We start from the raw sequence: 14,621 nt of genomic DNA, 5'->3' as shown, positions 1-14,621 counted from the left end.
AATTAAGTTGATTGGGATGTATGTGTATGTTTCATTATGAGCTAGATAGTAATTGCTAATTCTTTATTTGTGGGTCTTTCTCCCATTTCCCTGAAGTATTCACAGCTGTGCTAACAGAACCCTGCACACAGTCAATGGGAGCATTTTGCTGCTTTAACAAGAAAGGACTTCAGCCTAATATCAAATTTTCCAGGCAAATGCTTACATGCTCCATCATTTGTTTTCTTAAGGATATGATTTTGAGCAGTGAGCAGTCACCTCAGGTAAACAAAGAAAGGAGGAACACCTGTTGTATGGCTTCTCCCCAAGGGACAAACTTAAAAACCTCCTTTGTAGAATGCATTTCATTACGCTGCACAAAAGCTGTAGCTCTTAGGAAGAGCTTTACAGAAAGAACCCCTGTGATCTAATAACAAAAGAAAAAAACTTTCCTGAAGTACTTACCTCTACTTAGTATGAATAAAAGAAAACATTCTTTGGATTTAAAAAAAAAAAAAGTTATGTTGCAAGTGAGTATCATTTGAGATCTGCGGATAATTCACTGTCTTGGGAGGTAAATAGGAAAGGGAATTCTGGACAGACTCAATTTACTACTACTTTATATGGATATGTATTTGTGATTTGATGATGCTTGTAGCTTGCTGTAAAGTTATTCTTGTAGAGCTGTACTGATTGACATGGTATGTCTTTCAACTCTATGCCTTTTTACAAGTCAGTGTGAATATTTGTTCACCTTGCAGTTCACCTTCAAAATCACCTCTGTACATTACTTACTAAATTACTTTCCTGTTAGGCCACAAAGATTTTAATTGTAAATGACAATAGGGTTAAACCCTCATTTTTTTTAATCCTTGAATCACCCCATAGCATATAGCATCATCTGCTTTTTGCTTTGTGCAAAAGACAGGTTAAATAGAATGTGAGTGGCTTTATGAAAGGAAGAGGACCTTCGTAGCCTGTCCTGTCTGCTGGCTTCTCTCTCATAACCAAAGGGCTGGGATTGTGGAAGGCAAAAAGGAAGGCAAAACACAGAAGAGCAACAACCGGACACGTTTCCTCTGAGAAATGTATATGCTAAGGGTATCAGTAATCACAATGTGGCTGAAGTCGCTGTTGGGAGGTAGAGAACATGTGTTGGCAACAGCAAAATGGTTCAAAATGCTGTTCTAAAAGGAGCCAGGGGAAAGCCAAACCAGGACAGCTAGAAATATGTAGCTAGGAGTGTCTCCTGAAAAAAAAAAAAGACCTGGGATTCTTGTGATATCAGAGAGACTTTCTTGCTTATATAGCACTTTTAATAGGCTTACTTAGTATGCCAGTGTATTCCCTTGCTGGACAAAGTATTGGTCCAAACATGTCCATTCTTTCTATAAACAAGCATTGACATACATTGATTTAATATTAGTCTTCATGCTGAGCTCTGCAGGTAGACTAGTAAAATGTAAATGGCACAGCTGTGTTGCTGATGTATCTTTGACAACTCAGAAGATGACTTTGCATATACAGAAAAGCAAGGGAATGGGAAAGGGCTTTCTCAGCTCTTGAATTGTGTACTTCCCCTTCAATGTTCATTTTTATGGTAGTTTTAATTTCAAATCATGTGACTGCAAGGCTGTTGGGGTTGGTGTGTTGAATTAGTTCCTGCATTTTCATTGTTTGTCTGTAATAGTCATTAATGAGGGAAATTCATCACCTTTCCCAAGTTCACCACTCAGCTGAATAAAATAAGGGGTAATTAAGCATGATGGGTTTCTTGCTGTGTTTCAGTTCTACAGTAAAGAGAAAATGAACCCAGTTCTTCACTACTATTTTGGGGGCAGCTACTTGTAAAGCAGCTGCATAATTGAAAACAACCTTACAGGACTAAAGTCATAGAAGCAGCAGCTCCAGGGGTTAATGCCTGGAGGACTGGGTCTAGTTTCATAAAGTTGATTACAATGGTTAGGGGATTATTGCAAGAAGTCTAGTGGAGTTGGAGGATTGTTTGGGAAGCTTGCATAACCAGTTCTTCAACTGTACATGGTACTAGTTGCTGTTATTTAAATGTCTTGATAGTAGTTTCCACAGTAATCAGAACTCTTGAGAAACACGTAAGTTTACTTGGAAGAAAACAAAATAAGAGAGCCTATAAGGGAGAGGAAATTTCCTAAAGTAAGGTCAAATTCAGAGCTTGCAGTAAAAAGAAAATACAAAATATTGATATGAAGAAACTTATGTCAAATAGATCTTATGCATATGCTATATTGAACATAGTCAGGATGACTGGTGAGCACTTCAGAATAAATCATTTATTTCTGTATTTTTTGGAGAAAGTTTCCTTGTTGCCTTGGAGAAGAAAATTCTGTTATAAATCTGGTTGTCACTCCTTAGAAAATGGCTTCTTGTCCTAATTAATCATAGTGACTTATACGGGCTAGTGATGGGTCTCTTATCTACCTCGGCAACTAAAGCAGCTGGGGCCACCACCTGTTAACTCACTTCCAGCACCATTTAATTAGCCTGAATGGCTGTTAGCTTCGGGTTTATCTGGCAGGGAAAGAAATGGGAGTGGATACAGAACAGGAGAGAGCTACAAGGGATGGCCCAAGAAGTGCAAGGAAGAGCTAGCAGGTCCAGGTGTGGGGGTGGAGAGAGGACAATAGACTGGTTTGGAAGCATCGAAGTCTTACAGTGCATGTTTAAGTCCTCTCTGCTATATACCAAGTTTTGAGAATTTAAGTGTTCAGTCAGAAATGTCACTATGTAATTATATTCATATGGTTTCTTGTATGACTGATTCCACATAAGACTTCAGCTTTAGAATTCAAAAGCAAGTGATGCAGATCTAAAAAAACCCAAACCAACAAACCCAACAATCATAGTTACGCTACTCTGTAAATTATATTTGCTGGATCTGTGTTGAAGTTGCTAACACCTATGTTTACTACCTACTTCCAAAATAAATAAATAAGATACAAAGAGGTTGTTTACTGCTTTTGCATAACTAGAAGTCCTCATTTACTTTTTACTGAGTTAAAGGCTGTTATTGAAGGAATCATGAAAATGAAGGGAAGGAAATGTGTTTAAATAGCATCCACTACTGAGGTTTTGTCAGGATTTCAGTCATATGCACTGTTCTTTGAAGACAACCAAAAAAAGATACTCAAACCATTAAATAAAAGCTGTATTCTTCCTTGTTTTAGAACAATCTGTTTCTAAGGGTTTTTTTACACCACAAAGTATTCTCTTCTCATCAGAAAATTCTCTCGTGCATAATGAATAACATTTCTCTACCTGTGCCTAAGTGTACACTTTATTTTTAGAACCACATATTGAGTTGCTAGAACATACTTGTACAGGCTATTAATAATAAGCATCCTTATGGATTTATTTGTAATTTACTTGAGCCAGATCCTCAGGTTAAAGCCATTATGTGAGAACAACTTCTTGCCTTTTCCCCCTAGCTTAAACCTTTCTTAACTTTTAAGATAGGGCAGGTGAGCAGTGTAAACTTTTAATGAAGAACTTCTTAATTACTCGTGGAGACTCTTAGCTGATGAAAATGGTCATAACTCCCTAACGTTACCCACTTTAAACAAGTTAGCTGGCTGAATGTGAATGTTTCTAGAAAGTTGCACTATTAAGTCTTATGAAAAATAATAGAATATTTCCCTTCAGCCAGTCTGGAAACATCCAGATTAATCAGCCACATGCTACATAGGCTTCTGATATAGACCTGTAAGTGTTTACCAAACCATGATAGTCTAAGGGTGGCCTAATTATTCCCAATTCTGCACATAGCTTGAAGTTTTTCCTTTTTGTTCCAGATCTGAAGAATAGGTCTACATTCTTGAAAGTTTTTCTGTATTTTTTTAAATAAATATATAATTGTAGATAGTACTTCCCTCTAGAAAAGTTAGTTCTCACAGATATATTAACTTTAACAGTAGTTCTCCCTGAGGTACTATCCTTACTTACCTATACTCTGATAGCATAAAATGTTTTGTCATTATGAATAAACAAATGAAGAAATAGAACTACATCAAATATCCCTTAAGACATATTATAGTGTATTTCCACTGTAACTCCAATGAAAACCTAGAATAAATCAAAATACTGAAAAAACCAGGCTACTAATTTAGTTGCTCATCTTAGGCTGTGGTTTGATGCAGTCACAGTTGTTGGGTTTTTTTCTGATGTCTCTTCCTGAATTCCTCAAGATCACTGGAAAGGAATCAATGGGAATTGATCCAATTTATAGAACACAATTCTACTATTGATAGTAGTTTATATTCATTTGCTTCACCCTAATCTTTTATTAATGTTAATTTGCAAAATGCTGTTCATGCTGTTTCCTCCCAATTTTGTACCCCCAAGCTGCTGATGATAATGAAGTTTAGAGAAACGTAACAAGAAATAATGAAGTTATATATTTTGGAATTAAATATGGCAACAGTTACTGTTTTTGTAGTTGGACATTTTTCAGCAGATGGCTTTAATTTCAGATAAACAATGACCAGTGTAGAAACCCAGATACATGAGATTCCTACACTAGTAAGAAGTTGTGTCTGTTTAGGTCTTTTCAGTTTTTCTTTATGTCCTCCAGGAGGATGGGCCAGGGCATCAATACTGAATCATTTGGGGACTTTTAAGGATGCACCGTCAATAAAATGTGTCATACAGACATATCTCCATGGTACAAAAGAAGCAATAACTGATGGCATCACTTTCTGTTACTGGTGGTGGTGGTGGGGAAATCCCTGGTGACATTTCTATGAATAGCAGAGCCATGGTCAAAAGTATGTTTAATATAATTTTTTAGGTTAGGATTGCACAAAGCACTTCAATGTAAGTAGCTGCAAAAATAAATGTGTCTTTCTGGTTTGAGGTGTTGTAGGACCTGAGAAAATGAATAATAATAGTGAATATTTAGTATTTGGATTTTCTGATCATTTTGAAGAGTTAAAGACATGTAAATTAAAGCATGAATGGTGTTTAGTAGCTCCTGCTCCACTCCAACAAAAAGAAGTAATTTACAGATTTCGGTGGAAATTTCATTGGAAAGTTTCCCCACATTCACATAAATCTTTGGTGCCATCCAACTGCCTTTGGACCACTTAAACTTGTTCTGAACTTGTATGATTAAGCCAAATCCTCCTGCTGCTTGGAAGGTGTCATCTGTACTTGGGCTGCACTGACTAAACCTGAAACAGTTCCACTGAAAAGCTAGACCACTCAGTGCTGGTAAATGTAGCACTCTCCTATTAAGTCAAAATAGATGTTGTTGGGTTTTTTTAATGCCTTAAGGTACTTGCCCAACTGAATGAATGGTGGCTCTGGAAATGGACGTGGAAAGAGGGAACAAGATATTTTTCATGATTATGAGGGGGTTCCCCCTGTCAAATAAGGCCTCTCTCAAATGCTCCTGTGAAAGAAAAGTGTAGTAGCAATTGATAAGGGGTCGCTTGCTCCTCTTTTTTCTCTTTGGTAGTCAAGGCTTCACTTTTCATTTTCCTCCTCCAAAATAAATCTGTTTGGGACTATAATTAAAAAAGGGGGTGGGGTGGTGGTGAACTCCTTTTACCTTCTTCCTGAAGTTTTGCATACTTACAGGTAACAGTAATTTTCTGTCAAATTAAATGTTTGTTTTTTTTTTTTTTTTTCCCCTTTGTTTGTTTTACTTAATGAATCAACCAATTACTGCTTAGGCATTTTTTAAAGTGAAGGTTTATTTCACTGAAAATAGGCTTTTCTGAGCAGCTAGGATATCAGCGACCTTGGTTTAAATTCCTCCTGTCTGATGCAAAAATTCAACCAAGATGTTCAACCTTACTGAAGAGTTGTTTTGAAGGACATCTCTCTTTGTCATTTCTATGAAACCTGTTATAGAATGATTATGGCATTTCTCTGAGGGATGAGGCACTGACTTCAGCCTCCGCTTTGATTCAGACTGAGCTGTAAATTTTTCATACCTCAGGTGAATTGTTCCAGGTTATACAATTCATTCCCTTCACTTTTTTTGTCATGGTGACTAGTTCCAAAAGTGTAATGATGTAAAAACGTTCATTATGTTTAGCAAAGCTAAGTGGAAAACTGCCTGATCCTACAACATGGTAGTCATAAGAAATACATTACATCTTAACATTCAGGCCCTCTACCACCCATTCAACAGAGTGCCTTCACAGCAGTCTTATGGTGAAATGTGCCATTTAAGTCAATAGTACTAATTTCTGTTAAGTTTTAACAGGGACTCCCAGGCAAAGGCAAAGCTGGATCTTGTGACAGAGCCGAAATTCAATTCAGCCCAGTGCAGGGGGCCACAGCCCGAAATGTAGGACTTGGGCACAGACTTATCATTCAGTGATTCAGTGAAATGGGTAGAATTCACCCACAGCAAGAACTGAACTTCAGCAATTATCGTAAGTGAAAGTCATTTCCAGCCAGAGACCATAATTTAATATTAGTTGAATATAATGTTTGGTATCAGGTGGAAAAGTAGCATTTCTCAAAGAATGAGAGAGTGAATAAAGTCTGTGTGGTTTGGAATTATAAATAACAAGTGCATTGTGACCAACAGATATCATGTAAATATCGATAGTGTTAAAAAGAGACTGATCCCCTCATTTCCATCAGTGGAGGGATTGAAGCCAAGGTTTTAATACCTAAATGGCTGCAAGTAGTTGTAGCCTAGTTTTTAAAGCTGCTGCTCATGTGTCCTGTTGGCTGTATTGAATGCACAGCATTTCTGAAACAGAGACTGCTCCTATTTAAACTCCTAAGTGAGCCTAGCTAAAGGGCATTAGCATCGGTTGTTTTGTGAGGTGTTATGAGGAAGGTGGCCCATTGCTGGGAATGCCATGTCTGAGGGAATATCTTGGGTAAAAAAGATCATTTCATTTTGCAATTACGTTTTGCTCATGACGCCAGACGTTACACTGACACATAGAATGCTCCAGTAGCTTTCAGTGCATCTTCTTCCTCCTTCATCATTTTGAGTAGTGTGTGGTTAAATCTCCTAGAAGGCAATCTTTCAAAATGATGATCAGCAGGTTTGTTGCTTGAAGTCTCTGTCTGAGCTTTCTGTAGTCAATTATAAACATTTGCCCTAAAAAAAGTAGGCACAGCCTCTGCCACTTAATTTAATAAAAAGTCCTGTCCTTCTGTCCTTTACCGCTGTAATTTAAAACTCTGACCCAATCAACCCTTGAATGCAAATAAGTGAGCAATCTGGAGAAGCAGAATGTTGATCCAGTCACTCTGCAGCCATTTTCAGAGCAGATTTTAAAGATGTACGTGACATTGGCCATTAGTGAGCCAGCAAAGATGAATGGACCAATAAATGAACATATTTCACTTTTTTCATCTGCCAAGATGAAACACAGTCTTGGTGTTTGGTTGTTTTTTGTTGTTTGGTCTTTTATTTTTGTAATTTGCTCAACAGCATTTTAAAAGTCATGCTATCAATTCTTTAATTGACTTTTTAAAAGAAATATTCTTTCCAGTAAGTCCCCCTAAGTGGACTGGTCTTGAGAATTTGGGTTTTCATTTTGTTTTTCTTTTGTAATTCATTAAAAAGATTTTGATTTGTAAGGATGCTGTCTCTATAAGATTGTTTAAAAAACAAATGGAGAATATGAATCTTTGGCATCACATGTTAAAAATTAGACTGAGCTAGTAAAACTAAGCATCCAGAAAAATATCCACTTATGTTTTTTTCTAGTTTAATTTCAAACATAGTTGCTTTAGGTGTTTTGTGAAACTTCATAACCATTTTTAGCAGCATGTGCGTTTTACTGAAAAGGAACAGTTACTTTCAGTCATTATAGAGGTCCAGAATACGTCTGTGTTTGAGAGAGCAAAACATATTTTTCCTATTCAGGGTCTTTACAATAATTAATAAATTACCTGACACCTGTCAACAGGAAAAAGAAATAAGCAGCCTATTGTTGTGGTAGTGATATTCTTGCAAAGAGATTTGGTTCTTGTACTTTTTTTTTTTTTTTTTTAAACAAAATGTGAATGTTTCTTTTTACTTGTTCTTTGTTGGACAGTGCACATGTACTTTAAGTAAATTAAAAATAGAATTTAAGTTTAATAAACAGTTTTACATTAAGGTGTATAGATGAGAGTAAAAAGATCTAGTGATATTGACAACAAATTCCTTCGGGTTGTGCTGTTTTGTTTTCAGAGCCACTGGCATTTTTATTTTATTTTTTGCTTTGAATTATTTAGTTCATTATTATGAGTTATCTTCACGGTGCTTTGTGGTGTTTTGATGAGCAATTTATCTTGGGGTCTTAAAACACGTGTTCATTTATGTGTTTAGCTGACCAGCTGCCTTCCTTTTTTTTTTTTTTTTAATGTGACATTAAAATTGAGTGTTTCCTTGGAAGCATCTTTCAACTCAGAAAACGCATCTTACTCCTTATGCCACTAAACTGTTACCTTTTCACAGAGGGGCTCTACCCCTTTCCCCTGCCCCATCTTCCAGAAGAGGTAGAGCAGCTCCCCCCTCCCCGCGCTTGCCAAGACACAGTGGTCCCCCGCCTCCTCCCCACAAAGAGGTGAAGTCCCTTGAGTCTGTAATTGCCAGGAGATGAAGCGATGATGGGGAGTGATCACAGTCAATAGCTTTGATTAACAATAAGGTGGAAAATTAGCAATGCTAGCATTCAGCTCCCCTGCCTTCCCGTCCCCATATGCTCACCACAGCCTGCGCTGGCTGGTTGGCAGGGTGGCCACTGTGCCTGGCGGGCTGCAGAGCGAGACTTTGAGCGGGCAGAGAGGGGCAGCGGGCAGCATTTTGGGGACCCCGGGCAATGCTCCTGCACACCTTTCGCTGGGCACCACCACGCAGGCAGGGGAAGGACAAAGCATGCTGTACGCTGGCACTGTGGCTCTTGCTGTCATGTGTGGATTTATTTGTGTCTGGACGTGTTGTGATCGAAATGGCAACTGCTGTTACTCCTGTGACCCCATCAGCAGCTCTGGTGTTGTTTCTGACAGACTCCGCCGACCTAGAGAGGGGGAACGACAGCGGGACACCACTCCCCACCTCTGATAATGGCGACAATTCGCTGGGCTACACAGGTAGAGTGCATCTTTCCAAAATATTCCTGACTGCCTACTTCTGACACTTTCCGCCTACATCTGCCATTACCACCTGTACACGGTTTCTTAATCATCTTTGCTAGCTGGCTATCTTTCACCATCACCCTAGAAGTTCAACATTGTTAGTACTGTTGGGAAATACTATTGTGCCTTTTAACTAACCAACATGACTGTCTTTTTGTGTGTGTTAGTACATTTCAATTATTTAAATGTTTAAAGTAATTTTCTATTGTTGAAACAATGCACCCATTATTTTCCTTCGAACTGTGTATATTAGTGCATGAGGCAATATATCATCTCAGAGAAATTTTTCCAAAGACCAAAGGCAGGGATTTTTCCATATGTTTATATTGGGTTTGTTTTTTGTTTTTTGGTTTTTTTTGCTTTGTTTCTGTTATAAACAAAAGTAAAATACATTGCAGCAAGGAAAAAAATCCAAGTGAAACTAAAATGTGATTGGAGAAGAATCTGTTTTGTTGACTTCTGCTTTGCATAAACTGGAGAAATGTGTCTCTAGGCCAAATAAAAAAAGCCACTGATAAGCAGCACCATACGGTGTGTTGCAGCAGTGATCTCTGAGGGGCCTAATTCTGTAACTCCTCTGCACACTGAACTGATGTTCAGCTCCAGGCATCATGCTACTGACCACAGCCCAGGCTCAGCTACAGAGTCCCTGTTTGTGGGGTTTTCATGAACTACTAGTGGTCCAGTACAGTGGCAGACTCTAGATCTAAATAACTTTTAGGTTGTGAAGGTAAATATTCGTTCTTCTGGTGGCAGCAACTTTTGGAAAGGGAAGGAGGGAGAATGAGTTGGGCATTTAACTGGAAGATGATCTTTAAATACTTTATTGGTGGGTTACTAGTGCTACTACTGCTCACACTGTGTAAAATTGCATATAGTCAAGTTATTAACAAAAGTGTGCGAATCAGATATTCATAACTGAGTCTTACAGGATACAAGAAGAGAATAGGTAGGTATAAGAGAAAGGGAGTAATTTCTTGTCCATTTGTAAAACTTCAGGTCTGTTATACACCACTTACAATGATTACAGCTTTCATCACCTACCCCTCGCAATCATCTCTGCATGCGGTTTAAAACCTTGATACATAATTTTATTCCAGTTTAAAAGACTTTTTTTCTAAAACGGTAAAAAAGCAAAGCAATACAAATTTCCTTTCAGTCAAGAAGACAGATGCCTTCTTAGAAAAACATAGCATGAACGCTGCTGCCTGTGGATTATTTAGACTTTTTGACCTTCTGAATATTCCTATTAATTTTTTTCTGAATTTCCCCCCACATTCTCCGAGTTTGGCACATCTACGCTCCCTGATGCATATGGGGTCATCATATTGACAAAATGGAAATTAATATAGCTTAAAGAATGCTTTTTTAAACTTACTGTAAGTTAGATTTTTGCTTTTAGAAAATGGGGCTGGGAATGGTGATCCCTGGGTCTTGTGTTTAAAGAGCCACTGATTTACCTGGGACCACGGGTCAGACTCTACTATTAATAAGGTTGCTTAGTTTTACCTAAAGAGGAGCACTCGGTTCCCCTCCAGCCCCCTCGCCCTTCCTGGCCTGGGGCTGGTGCCTGACAGGCAGATTCCTGTGCCCAACAGCCTCACATCTGCCCATGGAGGTGGGAGCGGGGGCCCTGCATGTGCCCTCCACAAGCCCCCTTAGTCGCAAGAGTAGCAGGGTAAGCATTCAGGGGGAGATGCCATCACCTTTTCCCACTGGCATGTTTCAGAGAGGGGCTGAGGGCTTGGCATGGGACCCCCTGTGGCAAGTGGGCCAGGTGGGTGATGGCTGCAGAGGGTGCAAGGGCTGCGGGCGATGCTGCTCCGCAGCCCAGACTGTGTCCCCGCCTTGCAGGGCAGTATTTAAGGCCTATAAGGCAGTGTTTAAGACAGCAGCTCCCCGCTGAGCGTGGGGACGTGGGACGACTTACTTCCCGAGCAGAGCACAGACCCTTCTGTGTCTGTCCACCCACGAGGATCTTTCACCCGTATCAAGGTGTGCACGTGCATCTTTGCGCCTTGTCCAAGGACAGGCCCCTGTGGGGAATTGCAGCTGTTTAACCTGCCTCTCAGAGACTAATGGGATCATTTTGGAGGACTGACAAAATCAAGCACTGGTCTAGTATTTCCCCAGAGGCTCCGGATCTTAACTCTAGGCCATATTTTAACACGCGTTTTCCAAGCAAGCACAAAAGTCAGGATCAAGTTAGAAGCAAACACAAGCTGAACAAAAATGTAAAACCAAGAGGATGGCTGGTTTTGTTTAATTGGCGGTTTTGGGTCTCTGTTTGAATGAGCACTGAATGAAGTAAAGACCAAGTTTTTCGTGTTTAAAGATTTAACGATCCAGTGTTTTTTTTCTCCACTATGTAATAGTAATCAGTAGCACTATGTGTATATACCTTGGTTTATATGGAAAAGCCCTGAGGTATTTATTAAAATCAGTCCAACAGGTTTCTATAGTAATCAGTAAGGATTTTAAAAAAATAACATTAACTGTAATACAATCTCATAGGTAAAGTTACCTTTTTTTCCTAATTTATGGGACCATTTATGTGGGCCTAATATGGAGTTCCTGGATTTTACAGAAGTATTCTTAGATAATTTTTTGTTCTCCCTTACCTATAGAATTCCATTCGCCAAAAGGAGAACTATTCCAGAAGCTTGTTTGTACTGAAAATTATCTGACTCGTTCCTAAAAATCACTCAGATAAAGTCCAGGATATCTGGACCTATGGGCAAAAAAAGCAGCAGCTTATTTTTTAATCCTGTATTTATCTTCAGGTGGTGTCCGAATGGACAAAAACCAAACAAGCTAATAACTGCTGTCATACAGTAGGATCATAACTTTTTACTCCTACTAAGAGCAGTGATACATCTGTAGGGCACATCTTCCTTCCAGTTCCATGTAAGTTTAGCTGTGAGGTAAATAAGCAAAGCATTCACTAGTATGAGAAGTTTCAGGGCTAAAGATTATAATTTTGTCCTACATATTTCTCTTTCCATATATGTTTTTCAGGATGAATATATGCAGCTGTTTCATACTGTTATTAAGCAGAGGTACATGACTCCTAGACGGTGTTTCAGTGTGTTCTCCTAAAGTCCACTTTAAATGAGGAGATTTTTGGTTATCCCATTAGGTTCTGTTGTCTTCACTGTGGATGTGAGCACTTGCTTTGAGAAGTAACCTCGTACCAAACAGGAAACACATCGGTTTCAGTGAGGAGAGAGGAGTTGCTAACCCAAGCTACTTCAGATAAAGACTGAAGTTGTTGATAAATTTCAAGACCGTTATTATGGGAAAATGATGAACTTGTATTTGACTTTTCATGATTCTTAGGATGTTACAGGACCAAACTCTGGATTTTTTATCTCCTTAATCAATATAGTAATGTGGTATCCAACAGATTGTTGTACTTTTTATAATCATCAAGTTTTTATTATCCAAATTATTATTATTAGTTATTAACGGTAAACCCAAATGGAGAGGCTTTATACACATTAAAGACAATCACTTTTGGAAAGTATTTGTAATGTAAATAAATAGGGGCTGAATAAATAACAAATCAAGAAAGGAAGTTCAGTCACTGAGGACTGTTCTGTATGCGTGACACTGATGTTAGACTGAAGGAGCTTGAGAGGAAGGTTTTATCTTGAATATTTGATATGAGAGAAATGCTAAGAATAAAAAACATCTAAAAGCTGATGTGACCACATAGGTAGTACATTAAAGATGCTAGGCATATCTGGATTGATTCAGCAAAAGATTTAGAGTTAAAAAAAACAAAAACTTTTAACTGTAACTCTGTCAGTTTAAAGAAATGACCCAGGAAGATTACCTTGTCTATATCTTCACAAAAGACCAATTCTACTCTGTCAAGGCCAGACTTGAAAATAATTACATACTTAGGATGTGAAATAGTAAAAATCGAAATTACTATTTTAACTATGTGCATAAATAACAGGCCAGATCACAGTGACATTCAATAGGATAAAAGCATATGATTTAGATACTTTGTGTTGTATTTAATTTGCCCTAAAGGAGACATCCGAAGTAGTTTCCTGAAATGCTCTGTAACTATGCCTGTTTCTTTTTCTACAGACTTGAAGGGAACTTTAGGTGACTAGGAGTGATGTAGATACCTAAAAATGACTGCAAGTAATCCCAACTCTCCATCAGTTTGGATCTAGGTTCTGAAAGGAGAACCAGGTGATAGGAGTGTGCACCAGGAAATATAATGAAATCTTTTCTGATCACCAAAGGAAAGCAGAGGAATGGAAGATGCAAGCAGGAATTCAGTTCTTTGTCAAGTTTAGGCTGCAGAGATGTCAGACAAAGACTATTGTTTGGACAGTTATTTTGGAGTGGAAAGAAATCCTTAAGTTACCTGTTGTTATTTTTTTCATTAAAGTCCTGGAGATAAGTACAGGGACAAACAGAAAAGGAAGGGAAGCAAGGAAGAAGATCTAGCAGAGTTACCAGTGTATATCAGAGGAGAAAAACGGAAAATGATCCAAATAAGATACTAGAGGAAGTCAGGAGATGGAGAATTTGGAAAAAAGCTCATAGAAGGAAGGGCTTTAAATAACAACAGGATTTCCAAGAGAAGAGCTTGTGGTTAGTGGTCAAATGGAGCAGGTGATGTGCTGAATGATGTCCCCTAGTGCCCAAGGAGTTCTGAGAGCCACAACTGTGCTGCAGGGAGCAGGGAGTGAGGAAACCTGAAGAACGGCATAGGATAAAACTGTCTTGACTAAAACTACTAAACATATTCTGTTTAATATTTAACTGTTAGAGCAGATTTTCAAAAGTATGAAGTAATTTATATTTCCACATCAGATTTCACCTGTGGTTTGCCAGCCTGATTAGTAAAGTAATCGTTCACTCTTAGCTTGCGGGCTTCTTTTTTCCTCCCTAAAATAGTGCAAGGGCAGTAAGCGTCAAGTATGAGCTTCAGTTATTCAGAGTAATCTCTAAGATTGCATTGTGCTGTGCTATTGAAGTGTGCACATGCATTATATTCCAGGAAGTAGCACATTTCCTGTTAAATCAACTGTGACATAAATATCGGGGATCATTTAACAGATCACAGAGTATTGCTTCTGTTACAGAGACCAGAACGATGGCTTGTTAAATTAACACTATATAGTCAAATATTTGCAGACAAGGATCACCACTCCTCATTAAGTAGATTCACGGCTTTTTAAAGGAATCTTTCCTAATGAACTTTTTTATTCAATGTTTTTTCAAAAGACTCTTCCAGTATGCAAAGAAATCCTATGGTTCCCACTTGTGACCCAAAGTTAGCCTTCAATTTTTCCCCCCTGATTTTAATCATGAAATCATTGTGGTGGTGGTGTTTTGTACAACAAGGGATCCCATCCCTTTTTCTCGCTTTACCTTTCTTTTTTACTACTATGTTGTTGTGATCAGGAGAATTGTTCATAGTGGATCACCACTTGTCCCGTGTCAAATAAGACAGATTGGCCTTGGTGAGCATTTCAAGA

The 14,621-nt window shown here is 38.4% G+C and overlaps 1 protein-coding gene across 5 annotated transcripts in view; it reads left to right on the top strand.

The window, feature by feature from the left end:
• ROBO1 (roundabout guidance receptor 1) overlaps window positions 1-14,621 on the top strand; it is a 659,452-nt gene that overhangs the window by 260,652 nt on the left and 384,179 nt on the right. For 4 of the 5 annotated variants that reach the window (XM_069785378.1, XM_069785384.1, XM_069785379.1 and 1 more), the window contains exon 1: window positions 8,913-9,069. The exons of the other annotated variant lie outside the window; for it this stretch is intronic. In XM_069785378.1, the coding sequence (XP_069641479.1) occupies window positions 8,928-9,069 (142 nt within the window). In that variant the 5' untranslated portion in view covers window positions 8,913-8,927. Of the gene's footprint in view, window positions 1-8,912; window positions 9,070-14,621 lie in introns of those variants that run through there. 5 annotated transcript variants of the gene reach the window in all.

The sequence above is a fragment of the Haliaeetus albicilla genome, chromosome 6 (genome assembly GCF_947461875.1).
Source record: "Haliaeetus albicilla chromosome 6, bHalAlb1.1, whole genome shotgun sequence".
NCBI classification, from domain to species: Eukaryota; Metazoa; Chordata; class Aves; order Accipitriformes; family Accipitridae; genus Haliaeetus; species Haliaeetus albicilla.
This window is presented reverse-complemented; position numbering and strand designations above follow the sequence as displayed.